This window comes from Crocodylus porosus, unplaced genomic scaffold, assembly GCF_001723895.1.
Source record: "Crocodylus porosus isolate Cpor-Errol unplaced genomic scaffold, CroPor_comp1, whole genome shotgun sequence".
In the NCBI taxonomy this organism is placed as follows: Eukaryota; Metazoa; Chordata; order Crocodylia; family Crocodylidae; genus Crocodylus; species Crocodylus porosus.
Window position 1 is genome coordinate 46772806 of NW_017728949.1, and position 13408 is coordinate 46786213.

Consider the following 13408-nt stretch of genomic DNA (forward strand, 5'->3'; position numbering starts at 1 on the left):
CTTGTGGGACATGCATAAAGGTTATTACAGGAATCTCATAATATGAATATAGTGCAAGGAGAGAAGGACAGAAAACTAGGCACCAGTAAGTACAATGCCATTATTTAATGCAGGTTAGGGGAACATTTTATAAATGTAGAAGTCTCACAGGCTTGCTTCTATAGTCCTGGGCAGGAAATCTGTTGTTAGATAAACCTGACAATAGCCTTTCCAAATGGGAATTTCTTTGTATTAATGTGACAGTAGAAAATTAAAGTAAAATGTGTTTGTACATAGCCGATTAATCTTATATTAGCTTGATTTTTTGGGGAGGGGGAACCTTGTCCCCTTGAGGAAGGAAAATTTTAAAATTCATAAAATTTCTGGAGTCTGTTTATCTTGTTTTTTCTCTTTATTGTGTTCATGTCCCCTTCCTGAAAGATCCAAGCTCAGTGGCTTATTAATAAACCTTTTCTCCAGTTTGCAAGTCAGAAAAAGAAATATAACCATGTGCCTTTATTGCTCAGTCATGCAACTCAGAGATTAACTGTAATTCAGCTCAGGTATGAAATTGTGAAGAGTTTGCATAATAATAATTTAAACAATGAACAAATCAGAAAAGGCAACTAAATTGATAAATTATTTTTATGATTAATTTGTTCATCTTTTCCAAAGAAGCTGTCTCTAAATACTTTTTCATTGTATGGCCGTATGTAAGCTCAGTGTGAAGTATGATTGGGTTATAAGTATAAATGCTAGGTATTTTTTTTTCACCTGAAGTTTTACCCTAAAATTGTAACATATCAAATACTCTCTAGGCTACATTTAAAGGATGGACGAATATCATGTATGCAGCTGTTGATTCTGTAGATGTAAGTACAGTTTCTAACTTTATTTGTGTAACTTGGGTAGACTTTAACATCTACATCATGCTCATTTTATATCTAACTTGAATGGCAGTGATTGTGAAAATTTAAAAAATTGTCTAATGTTCTCTACAGACTTTGTTCTATAATGTAATTAAGAGAATAGTTAAATAACATTTATATTCTCCTCCAGCTATAGTTACCCCTACATTTAAAACAAGATATAAATTTAAGAATTAAATATGCCAGCATGTAGCCAGATATGTGGGCAGTGAGATTTTTTTTAATTGCTTTTTTATGAGTTTAATAAAGCATTATTTAGCCTAGAACCTTATCTATCTGAAGTACAAAAGTACGAACAATGAGAAATCATTGTTAGACTTCAGTTCACTCTAGTGATATCTACAGTTGTTAAGAGCAGGCGGTGTCAGGCCCCATATAGGACGGGAAGGGGGTTTTACGGGAAGAATGAGATAGATTACTTAAATCACTATTCATGGTCTTGTTCACTCTATGATGCAATAAGAGGAAAATGATTTCTCTATTACTGGAAAATTTTAAATACTGGGCTAATGAAGAAAAAATTATTGACCCCTCTGTAATAACTTTGTAGTATGTTCTGTATTTCCTAGGTGTATTTGAATTACTTGCACAAAGAATAAGAGCCAAAATCAAACAGAATGCCCTTAGTTTTATTTACTTATTTCAAATCTACTACTGTATATTGCTTCATGTTATCTGTTTTTTGTAACAGCGTATACTATGTTTTGTTTTAATTTTGTTTAATCTGATAGAATGTGTAAAATGTATCTGTAATTTTGTTTAATCTATATTTTACTGTATTTTAAATGATTTATTTATGGCTTTTACCAATAACTTTAAATTATATTGCATATAATGTTATTGTCAATTTTATTTAATTGTTTTAATGAAAACTGTGAATAAACTACTGCTGCTGCTACTACCAATTAAGTTAATGTGTTTCAGATGGGCAAAAAACCTTTTAATGCAAACTGTTTATAATGCATACTACTTAAAAATAGGTTCACAAAGACTAAGCATATTTAGATTACTGCTACAGCAACAGGTTGTTTTGTTAACTGAGTCTGACTCTTGCACCAGTTTTCAAAAATGGTTCCCATGAGTGCAGAGAAAAATTGTATCTGTACATGCAAACTGTTAGTTACATATGCACTTAAAATTTTCTATGTCCTGTTTACATATTCAGTTAAATATTTGTTGTATCTGTGTCCATGAAAATATGCTAGTGTAGGATTTTAGTAGGCAAATTAACCGTGCTCTTGTGCTAACGTTTTGCTATTTCTTCTTTTTGTTTAGGTAAATATGCAGCCCAGCTATGAGTATAACCTGTACATGTATCTCTATTTTGTCATCTTTATCATCTTTGGCTCATTCTTCACTTTGAACCTTTTCATTGGTGTCATCATCGACAACTTCAATCAGCAAAAGAAGAAGATAAGTATCTTTATTAGTATCTCAGAAAAAGCTGAATTTTAAAGAAATGCATTGATCCTTACCAGATGGTTATTTTCTATGCAGGGACAAAAACAATTATTTTAACTTTCTCACAACAATAATACTGAAGAGAAAGGGAATAGAGATAGCAACTGCTAAAACTGCTTTCTTTTTTGTTCTGTATAATGAGGCAATAGCCTTTAATTTTGAACATTTTTAAAAGAATTTAAACCTACAGTGGTAGCCAAAGACCACAATATGTTGTTCAGACGATGCATATAGTTTCCTTCTTCATAAAACATGAGGGTATCAAAGCACTGTTCTAAGGAAAGTCATACCATTAATGAGATTCTGTGCATCTTGGTGAGAAATGTATGTCAAGAATTTGTTGTGAATCTTACAAGTCCTTTCTCACCTCATTTTCTCACATCTCTTCACCTCATTTTCTGCATGTAGGAATCCTCCTGCCAAAGTGGTCTAAGTGGTCTAGGTGAATGCTACCCAGACTTTCTGAGATGTGGCCCAATTAAGTGGTTCAGGGCTGGTTGGCAGGCCAAATCCAGTGCACAAGATTATTTTTGCCTGGTTGAATAGGCACACCTTCCTGGTCCCATGTGCACAAGATCAAACCTCTGTCCATGGCCCAGATCTCACACAGCCTGGCCCAATTCACCAGTCCTATCCAGCATAATGGGGCCAAGTCACCTGGCCATGGAAATGGGAAATAGGGCTGCAGGAGAATGGTGGCCGCATTAACTGCCACCATTCTACCACCAGATTTCTGGACCTGAGGGGAGCCCCACAGGCCACATGACACAGCTCTGCAGCCTGGAGCTGGCCTGCAGGCTGGAGATTAAGCCCCACTATTCTTGGGAGTGATACACAAGTTCCTTCTTGATTTGTTTGTGATTAACTAAAATACATAGAAAAAATATTAAATCTGCAAATACTGAAAATGTTAAAATTGTCTCTTGACTTTCTATCCATATAAATGTTTTACTGTTCGTTTCAAGTGCTTAGTGGTGAGGGTTCATTTTACCCTTCACATCATCCAAGCCTCTCCATCTTTCAGCTTCCTCCATGTTACTTGGCTTCAAATTCTGCCCCGTTTGCTATGTTTGCTGCTGCCAGGCTTGCCAGGAGCTTCCACTGCCTGTGGAAGTCATATATCTCCAACAAGAGCACTATCTGCAAGTCATTCATTTCTAAGCCAGACTCTAGATTTACGTCATGAGTAAAATCATGGGGTCACTTCAAGATGGTAGAGCTCAAGACTCACCCAGTGCAGGGTCTTTTTCTTGAAGCCTCTTGGCAATGGCATCCACTGAGAAACCATCCTCTACTGAGTCCACATCCAGAGAGAGCTTAAGGAAAAAAATCCTATTACCTTTTAATTCAGATACTCTGCTTAGCCTGATAGATAAGATGGGTGTGGAAAAAAGTTCTCTCACTAACCACACACTGTTATTATGAACATTTGGAAGCATGTACAGATTTCCAGCGACTTGAGAGATGTCACAATCATTACCATGTTCAAAAAAAAGGAGAAGGATCGGGTTGCAGCTCTTATCATGATATTACACTCCTGTCTATAGCTGGGAAGATCCTCACTTGCATTCTCCTCAGTAGACTTACTTTCCTTGCTGAAGTTCTCATTGGCACCCAAGTTCCAATGTAGTTTGAGACCACTCAGAGGTATGAACTTTACTGCTAGACAGCTACACAAGAAATACCACAAACAACACTGAGATTTTTACATGGCCCTCATTGACTTGATTAAGGCCTTTGATTCAATTAACAGGGAGGCCCTATGGAAGATCCAGATGTGATTTGAATGCCCATCAAAATTTGTTACCATTATCAGACTCCTTCACAGAATCATAGAAAATTAGGATTGGAAGGGACCTCAGAAGGTCATTTAATCCAACCCCCCCACTCAAAGCAGGACCATCCCCAACTAGATCTTCCCAGCTAAGGCCTAGCTGTGTCTTAAAAACCTCTAAGGATAGATATTCCACAACTTCTCTGGGTAACCTGTTCCAGTGTTTTACTACCCTCCTAGTGAGAAAATTCTTCCTAATATCTAATCTAAACTCACCTTGCTTCAAATTGAGACCACTACTGCTTGTTCCGTCATCTGTCACCACTGAGAAAAGTCTAGCTCCATCCTGTTTGGGATGACCTTTCAGGTAGTTGAAGGCTGCTATTGAGTCCCCTCTCAGTCTTCTCTTCTCTAGACTAAATAAGCCAAGTTCCCTCAGTCTTTCCTCATAAGCCATGTCCCCCAACCTCCTCATCATTTTTGTTGTCCTCCTATGGTCTCCTTCCAATTTGTCCACATCCTTTTCGTAGTGGGGGCCCAAAACTGGACACAGTGCTCTAGATGTGGCCTCAACAGTGCTGAATAGAAGGGAACATTCCTACCAATGCAGCCCAGGATGCCATTAGCCTTTTTTGCAATAAGGGCACACTGTTGGTATATATATATATATACATATATATATAGCTTATTGTTCACTGTAACCCTCAGGTCCTTTTCTACAGAGCTGCTACTTATCTAGTCAGCCCCCAGCCTGTACCAGTGCATGGGATTGTTCTATCGTAAGTGAAGGACTTTGCACTTGTCCTTATCGAACCTCAGGAGATTAATTTTCATCCAATCCTTCAATTTGTCTAGGTCTCTCTGAATCCTAACCCTACCCTCCAGTGTATCTACTACTCCCCCCAGCTTGGTGTCATCTGCAGACTTGATGAGGGTGCACTCTATGCCATCTTCCAGGTCACTGATAAAGATACCAAACAAAACTGGCCCCAGGACTGACCCCTGAGTCAGTCCACTTGATACCAGCTGCCAACTAGACATAAATCCATTCTGAGCCCAGTGATCCAGACAACTTTCTATCCAGCATACAGTCCATTCATCCAGCCTGTACTTCCTTAGCCTGACTGCAAGAATGCTGGGGGAAACCATATCAAAAGCCTCGCTAAAATCAAAGTATATTGCATCCATTGGTTTCCCCACATCCACAGATCCAGTCATCTCATTGTAGAAGGCAATCAGGTTGGTCAGGCATGACTTGCCCTTGGTGAGTTCATGTTGACTGTTCCTAATCACCTTCTTCTCCTATGCTTAGAAATGGATTCCTTGAGGATCTACTTCAAGGTTTTTTGCAGGGACAGAGGTGAGACTGACTTGGTCTGTAGTTCCCTGGGTCTTTCTTTTTCCTTTTCTTAAATATGGGCACTATATTTGCCCTGTTTTGATCATCTGGGACCTCTCCCACTCATCATGAGTTTTCAAAAATGATGGCCAGTGGCACTGCAGTCACATCAGCAAAATCCCTCAGCACCCTTGGGTGCACCCTATCCAACCCCATGGACTTGTATATAATCAGCTTTTCTAAATAGTCCCAGACCTATTCTTTCACCACAGTTCACCTCATCTCGAAACTGTGCTGCCAGGTGTTGCAGCCTGGGAGCTGACCTTACCTGTGAAGATTGAGGTGAAAAAGGCACTGAGTACTTCAGCCTTTTCTGTATTCTCTGTCACTGGGTTGCCTCCCCCATTCAGTAAGGGACCCACACTTTCCCTGATCTTTATCTTTTTACTGAAATACTTGTAGAAAACCTTCTTGCTCCCCTTCATATCCCTTGCTAGCTGCAACTTCAATTGCGCTTTGGGTTTTCTGATTTCATCCCTGCATGCCCGAGCAATACTTTTATACTCCTCCCTAGTTGTTTGTCCAAGTTTCCACTTACAAGCTTCCTTTTTCTGATTTAGCTTTCTGCTAAGCCAGGTTGGTCTTCTGCCAGACTTGCTAGTCTTCCTGCTTATTGGGATGCTTTGTTCCTGCACTCTCAGTAAGACTTCTTTAAAGTACAGCCAGCTCTCCAAGTCTCCTCTCCCCCTCAGTCTGGCTTCCCAGCGGATCCTGCCTATGAGCTCCCTGAGCGGGTCAAAGTCTGCTTCTCTGAAGTCCAGGGTTCTTACTCTGCTACTCTCCCACCTTCCTTTGCATAGAACCCTGAACTCAATCATCTCATGGTCACTGCTGCTCAAGTTACCATCTACTATTACATTCCCCAGCAATTATTCCATTTGTGAACAACAGATCAAGAAGAGCACAACCGCTAGTTGACTGCTTCAGCACTTGTACCAGGAAGTTGTCCCAATACTCTCCAAAAACTTCCTTGATTGCTTGTGCACGGCTCTATTGCCCTCTCAGCAGATGTCAGGGCAATTGAAGTCCCACATGAGAACTAGGGCTTGTGATTGGAAACTTTGGCTAGCTGTTTGAAGAAAGTCTCATCCACCACTTCCTCCTAGTCTGGTGGTCTATACCAGACCCCCATCATGACATCACCTTTTTTGCTTTCCTCTCTGAACCTAACCCAGAGACTTTCAATAGGCCTATCTCCAGTTTCATATTGGAGCTCTAAGCAATCATATACCTATGCAAAACATTATGAGCTTTTGGTGCAAAGCATTAGGAGAGAGAGAGTGCACATATTCCCTGCATGGGTACTACTAGGGCAAAAGTCTTCCAAGTTAAGTAGTTGGGGCCCATATGCACCCATAGTTAAATGTACATATGAAAAATGCATCTTAAGAAACTACAGTTCTTATAGCAGCATTTCCAAACATTCCTATAACTATGGCACACCAGTGTGCTGTCAGGCACGTCCAGGTATGCCATGGCATTTTGGGCTGGAGCCACGCCCCCCGCCTGCTGCTGCTGTGGACACAGATAGATAGGGGGTGTAGCTCCAGCCAGGCAGGCAACATGGCTCCAGCCCAAAATGCCATTCGGGTGGTTGTGCACCACCCCTCCCTATTGGCACCCAGTTGCCAGCATGCTTTTTTATTTAGGTAAGTGTGCCGTGGGGCGAAACAGTTTGGAAAAAACTGTTCCATAGCATGAAACTTTACTTTGTTCACTGTTCCCAATACACATGCATTTAATACTCTCTGTGATTTGTTACTCCCAGGAAATTTTTTATATGCCTTTTTTTTTTAGGGCATAGTCCTCTTCTATGTGACTGATTCCTCAGATTCTCTATTTTGGTTCTTGATGAAATGATTATCAGTACAATAAACTTTTTGTATTCATATATATTTATTAGGGCTGTATAAAACTTCAGTAGCCAATTCAATTTGGAGGAGATTCAGCCTGATTTTGGGACCGAATCTCCAAATCCAAATCGAATCAGGAGATGAATTAAAAGCACTGAATCAATCTTAAGCATCTGAATCAATTTGGAAAAAGATTTGGTGATTCAGCCATAGACTAAACAGGCAGCTGACACACCTGCCTCCAGCTGGTAAGTCTGTTGGGGTTGGAGGAGGGGGGAGGGGGAAGGGAAGGGACATGGGAGAGAGGAAGGGATTGGGGCTGCCCAGCCGGAGCGGGCAGGGGGGCACGTTACTCAGAGTTAGGGGTGGGGGGGGTATGGGATGCGGGGCACAGCAGTGCTTGAAGTAGGGCCTCTGCCGTGCTGCCACTTGCCCAGCTGGAGCGGGATGTGGGCATGGCTCACTGCAGATGGAAGGGGGCAAGCAGCAGCAGGGCACAGCCCCTACTCCCAGGTCCTGCTGCACCCGTATCCTGTGCCCACCCCCCCGTGCCAGCTGCAAGTGGCAGCAGGGGAGAACCCCCACTCCTAGTGCTGATGAGGGTGCAGCAGCACTGGCAGCAGAGGCTATCCCCTGCTGCTGCTTGCCCCCTTCCACCTGGAGTGAGCCATGGCCTCATCCCATCTCCCCCCCAACCCTAGCTGGACAACCAGCAGCAAGGCAGACCTCTGCTGCCACACCCACACCCCTCTGCCCCTCTTCCCGAGTAACACGCTGCTCCATGCCATCTGGGCAGCTTGTCCCAGCCCCAGTCCTTCCCTCCCTCCTCTGCCAACCCCAACAGACTTACCAACTGGATTCAAATCACTGTCCTCCAAATCAGCCAAATCTAAAATGAATGCTTGCCTCTTTGCACAGTCATAATATTTATATGCAGGCTGAAAATTAGAAGTTTCTTAAACACTTTAGGCTTTGGATTCTCAAGCAGCCCTCCAACTGGAGTAGTGGGGCAAAAAAATTAACTGCTTTTAAGGTGGAGTCAGATAAGTTCATTAAAGAGTTTTATATGAAAGACTGTCTGCCGAAGCAGGGCAGTGCAGTCAGTGACCTTGGAGATCCCTATGAGTTTTATGTTTCCATTTGTGTCACTTAGTGAATTCATGTCTCTAAAGTTACAGTTGTAATTAGTTTTTATTTTACTACTTTACCTTGGAGGTCAAGACATCTTCATGACAGAAGAACAAAAGAAATATTACAATGCCATGAAAAAGCTAGGCTCCAAGAAACCACAAAAACCTATACCTAGGCCAGCGGTAAGAATGCCACCTGTTTTTTGTCATCTGGATTTGGGAATAAATCAAAATTGCAAACTAGGTATTAAACATTTCTGTCATCTTTGGGCTAGAAATGGAAATACATGCATCTTTCTATATGGTAAGTTCATATCTAAATCACTGCTTGATGTCTTTCTCAGGAAGTACAAAACCAGTCAATTTTTCTGAGGGGCATTTCATTTTGACAGACTTATTTTCTGCTTTGATTGCTTGTTTATTTTTAGATGTTATGCTTCTCTTGTTTTTCCTGTTCCTTAAAAAGAAAGGGACTACACTGGGGAGTTCCTTTCTGAACCAGATCTCCTCAGCTATTTTCTTCCTATATATTTATGGGTGGGGATAAAATGTGTATTTTGTATCTGTAATTGTATCACCCACTCTTTCATTTTTTCCAGAACAAATTCCAAGGTCTGGTGTTCGATCTTGTTACAAAGCAAGCATTTGATATCACCATCATGGTTCTTATCTGCCTTAACATGGTCACAATGATGGTAGAAACAGATGAACAAAGTAAACAAGTGACTGAAGTTTTAGACCAGATTAATGTGGTCTTCATAGTCCTTTTCACTGGAGAATGTGTCCTGAAACTGTTCTCACTCCGCTATTATTACTTCAAAATAGGCTGGAACATTTTTGATTTTGTAGTTGTCATTCTCTCCATAATAGGTAAGAACTACTTACATTCAAAAAGGAATGTAATGAAAGGATAAAAAATATTTTACGTATACTACCACCTTTTAAATTTGTATTTAATAAATCAAAGTTACAAGATCAAACAGGTAATTTTCACTTCCTTTGATTCTACACTAAATAAGAAATATTATAATTGGGGTGACTGTATGGGAGAACAGGAATTCCAAGCACCTCCCTCCCTTTCCCAACCCTTCAAAGTCAGCAGCGATGCTGCAGGCAGAGGCAGGGTTGGGGTGGCATGGTGCACTGAGAATGGGGGGGAAGCAGCAAAGCCTACTTGTCATGCTGTGCTTCTCTGCCTCCCTTCCGGACTGCAGCCCATGCCCCTGTATTTCCGGGATACTCATTTTAATTAGAATCAAAGGACCAGAAGAGACCTGCAAGTCTGGCCCCCTACTATAGGCAGGAGGTTATTGAGCTCAAACAAGCTCAACAAGGTGCTTAGCTAGCCTCCTCTTGAACACCTCAAAGGAACACCTCCAATTCTTACCTACCAGCCAGAACAAGCCTTCAAAATCTGGGACTGTCCCAGCTAAATCAGGACATCAGGATGTATGGTCACCCTAACTATTCTACTGTGTTATTATTCTCCCTAGTCCCTATTCCCCCTATGTTACTATTCTCAGTACCAGAGCTTCTGTTAAGTATTAATGTTAATATCCATTAATTTTTCATAACATAGTGAAAAAGAGTCAAAGTGGAAACAGGACCTGTGTAATGGCTTTTAGTAGATAATATTAAGAAAATTTGAGAGTGTAAATTTTTAGTCTTTTCCCTATTCATAGTCTTTACCAAAAGCAGATAAGGTCTGTCTGTAATCCAGATTACAGGTAACCTTGTGGGTAGGCTATTGATAAAAGAGGCAGAAACAGGTGTACAGCCCAACCTTTTTATTTGCTTGCACAACACAACATAGATTCTCATCTATACTGGCTGGGGAGACTTGAGAGATGGGAGGAGGGTAGCACACAGATTGGCAGAGGTCTTTTTGAATTTGCTGAGGTCTCCAAATTTCCCTTTGGCCTAAGCCCAATATTTATAGATGGCTGGTTCTATAAATGATTCCTGATAGGCTTTATTTAAATTTTTTTGTTTCACTGAAACTTTTTTGGAACTAGACTAAAACAGATTTCTTGTGGACTTGGAAGGTGTCAGTTAGTTGGGATTTATATCCTTAGGAAAGAAAGAGGGAGGGTTTCTAATCTCCTTTCCTTCCTCATTGAGTGCTGTTCAACACTGCCGTGTTTCTTCTTTGTCTTAGTTTATGGTCTTCTCTGACAAGGATATTTGTGTTTTTAGAAAGTATCTAAGCATCTTAACAAAAATATATCTATTGTAGCAAAATAACTTCTAATACATTCGGTTACATCAATCACTACTAATATTTTAAGATGAAGCTATGAAATAATGCATTTGGATTATTTAATGTATGGTCTCCCCTTATCTCCTTTCAGGCTTTGTGCTTTGCTTAATTGTGTTTGATGGCTTCTCTTACTTTGGTGACCAAGCTAGTTGCCACATCTGCAAAGGTTCACACTACAGTCACTCAGAAACAGGCTTTCGGGCCTTTTGCTTAGCCACACTTCTGCAGCTTGGTCTAGGCCCCTTGAAAATGGCCAAGGCTGGCAACATGTCCTAAATTATTCTCTGTGATAGCAGAAAACTTAAATTAGTAGAAATATATTCTCCTTACATGCATTTGTGTTTTTGTTTTACAGGTATGTATCTAACTGATTTGATTGAAGAATATTTTGTGTCCCCCACCTTGTTCAGAGTCATCCGACTTGCCCGAATTGGTCGAATCCTGCGACTCATTAAGGGAGCTAAAGGGATTCGCACTCTGCTCTTTGCTTTGATGATGTCTCTTCCTGCTTTGTTTAACATTGGCCTCCTGCTCTTCCTGGTCATGTTTATCTATGCCATATTTGGGATGTCCAACTTTGCCTATGTTAAGAGGGAAGCTGGGATTGATGACATGTTCAACTTTGAAACTTTTGGCAACAGCATGATCTGCCTGTTTCAAATTACCACATCCGCTGGTTGGGATGGCTTGTTAGCACCAATTCTTAACAGTGGGGAACCAGACTGTGACCCACGTAAAGATCACCCTGGAAGCTCCGTTAAAGGAGACTGTGGTAACCCTTCAGTTGGGATTTTCTTTTTTGTCAGTTACATTATCATATCATTTCTAGTTGTAGTAAACATGTATATTGCTGTGATTTTGGAGAACTTTAGTGTTGCAACTGAAGAAAGTGCTGAGCCCTTGAGTGAGGATGACTTTGAAATGTTCTATGAAGTTTGGGAAAAGTTTGATCCAGATGCAACACAGTTCATAGAGTTTAGTAAACTGTCTGATTTTGCATCTTCACTGGATCCTCCTCTCCATTTACCAAAACCAAATATAATTCAGCTTATTGCAATGGATCTGCCCATGGTAAGTGGTGACAGAATTCACTGCCTGGACATCTTGTTTGCTTTTACAACACGTGTTTTGGGTGAAAGTAATGAAACAGATGCACTTCGAATACAAATGGAAGAACGTTTTATGACTGCAAATCCTTCCAAAGTCTCCTATGAACCAATTACAACCACGTTAAAAAGAAAGCAAGAGGAAGTATCTGCTACTGTTATTCAGCGTGCTTATAGACTATACCTTTTAAAGAAATCAGTGAAAAAAATTTCATTTATGTATAGCAAAGATAAAGTTGATCTGCCTATGAAAGAAGATATGCTTATTGATAAGCTGAGTGAAAATTCAGGTCCTGAAAAAACAGATGTGACCTCATCCACAACCTCTCCACCATCCTATGATAGTGTAACAAAGCCAGACAAAGAAAAATATGAAAAAGACAAATCAGAAAAAGAAGACAGAGATAAAGATATCAGGGAAAGTAAAAAGTGAAAGGAGACAGAGACTAATTGTTCATGACAAATTGTTTACAGCCTGAGATGGTGATATTTTTGTCAATAGGGCTCCTTTGGGAGCTCTATGCCAAACTGACATATTTTTACAAATATACCCACATGCTTAAGGTCAGTGCCTATATAAAGAGAATGACCCCTCATTATCCAACTGTGACTCTGTAACCAGGGCAACAACCTTGCCAGGAAATTAGTTTTCATGATCAGTTGGCCCTAATGAAGAGACAACAGAAAATGGCTACTCAGACTGTAGGGAGCATTGTAAGGGATGCAAAATTATAATTATGTGTACGTTAACAAAAACATGTTAGTGGAGCAGTTGTATCCACTGTGTGCATTTCAGCTGCCACATTTGTCCTAGTGTTGTAAAGAGTTTTGTTGGTACAAACATTTGTTTTAATTCAGATTGTTCTGGTTTTTTTAATGTAGAGAAGAGATAATTACTCTTTCACAAATATACCCATGTCAGCTATTTATTTTAAAGGAATAATGAGGTGTGTATGATTCTCTTCAAGGTTAATAAAACACACACCCCATCCCCCTATACCACTGTGTCTGAGGCCTTGTACAGACTCTTAGTTTCTCCTGGGAGAGTTGCTGCACTCCCAGTAGAAACCACAAGGGTACAAAAGTTCAGGCTTTTTCTCCCAGAGTGAAAATGGCTGCTCCAGGAAAAAATAACATTGGAACAACCAGGGTTAAATCAGTTCCACAAGAGTTTATCCTGGGAACGCATATGTCTGTGCATACTGATAATACAAGATGATCCTGGGCAGTCTGGGTTAGCCAATCAAGGCTACCCAATGCATTGCTACTATGTGTTAACAGCAGATTAAGGGAGCCTGCAGAACATACTGAGATGTGTACACCGTACGTGTGTGTGTGTCTGTCTGTCTGTCTGTCCCCACAGCTGCACAGTGTTAGCACTGCAAGCTCTTCATTCTTCAGGGTCTCAACCTTCAAATGTCTGTACATGTAGCTCTGGGTAAGTTGTTGGGTTTTTTTGGGGTTTTTTTAACCATAAAAACAAACCTGAGAGAATTCTCCCAGATTATATGAATGTG

At 40.5% G+C, this 13408-nt stretch overlaps 1 protein-coding gene across 4 annotated transcripts in view; it reads left to right on the forward strand.

Moving 5' to 3' along the window:
* Positions 1 to 12820, forward strand: part of LOC109322530 (sodium channel protein type 2 subunit alpha-like) — a 123050-nt gene extending 110230 nt beyond the window's left edge. For all 4 annotated transcript variants that reach the window (XM_019553586.1, XM_019553588.1, XM_019553584.1 and 1 more), the window contains exons 22-26: positions 798 to 851; positions 2184 to 2321; positions 8604 to 8708; positions 9125 to 9395; positions 11141 to 12820. In XM_019553586.1, coding sequence (XP_019409131.1) covers positions 798 to 851; positions 2184 to 2321; positions 8604 to 8708; positions 9125 to 9395; positions 11141 to 12324 — 1752 coding nt within the window. In that variant the 3' untranslated portion in view covers positions 12325 to 12820. The remainder of the gene's footprint in view (positions 1 to 797; positions 852 to 2183; positions 2322 to 8603; positions 8709 to 9124; positions 9396 to 11140) is intronic.
* The last annotated feature ends 588 nt before the right edge of the window (positions 12821 to 13408 follow it).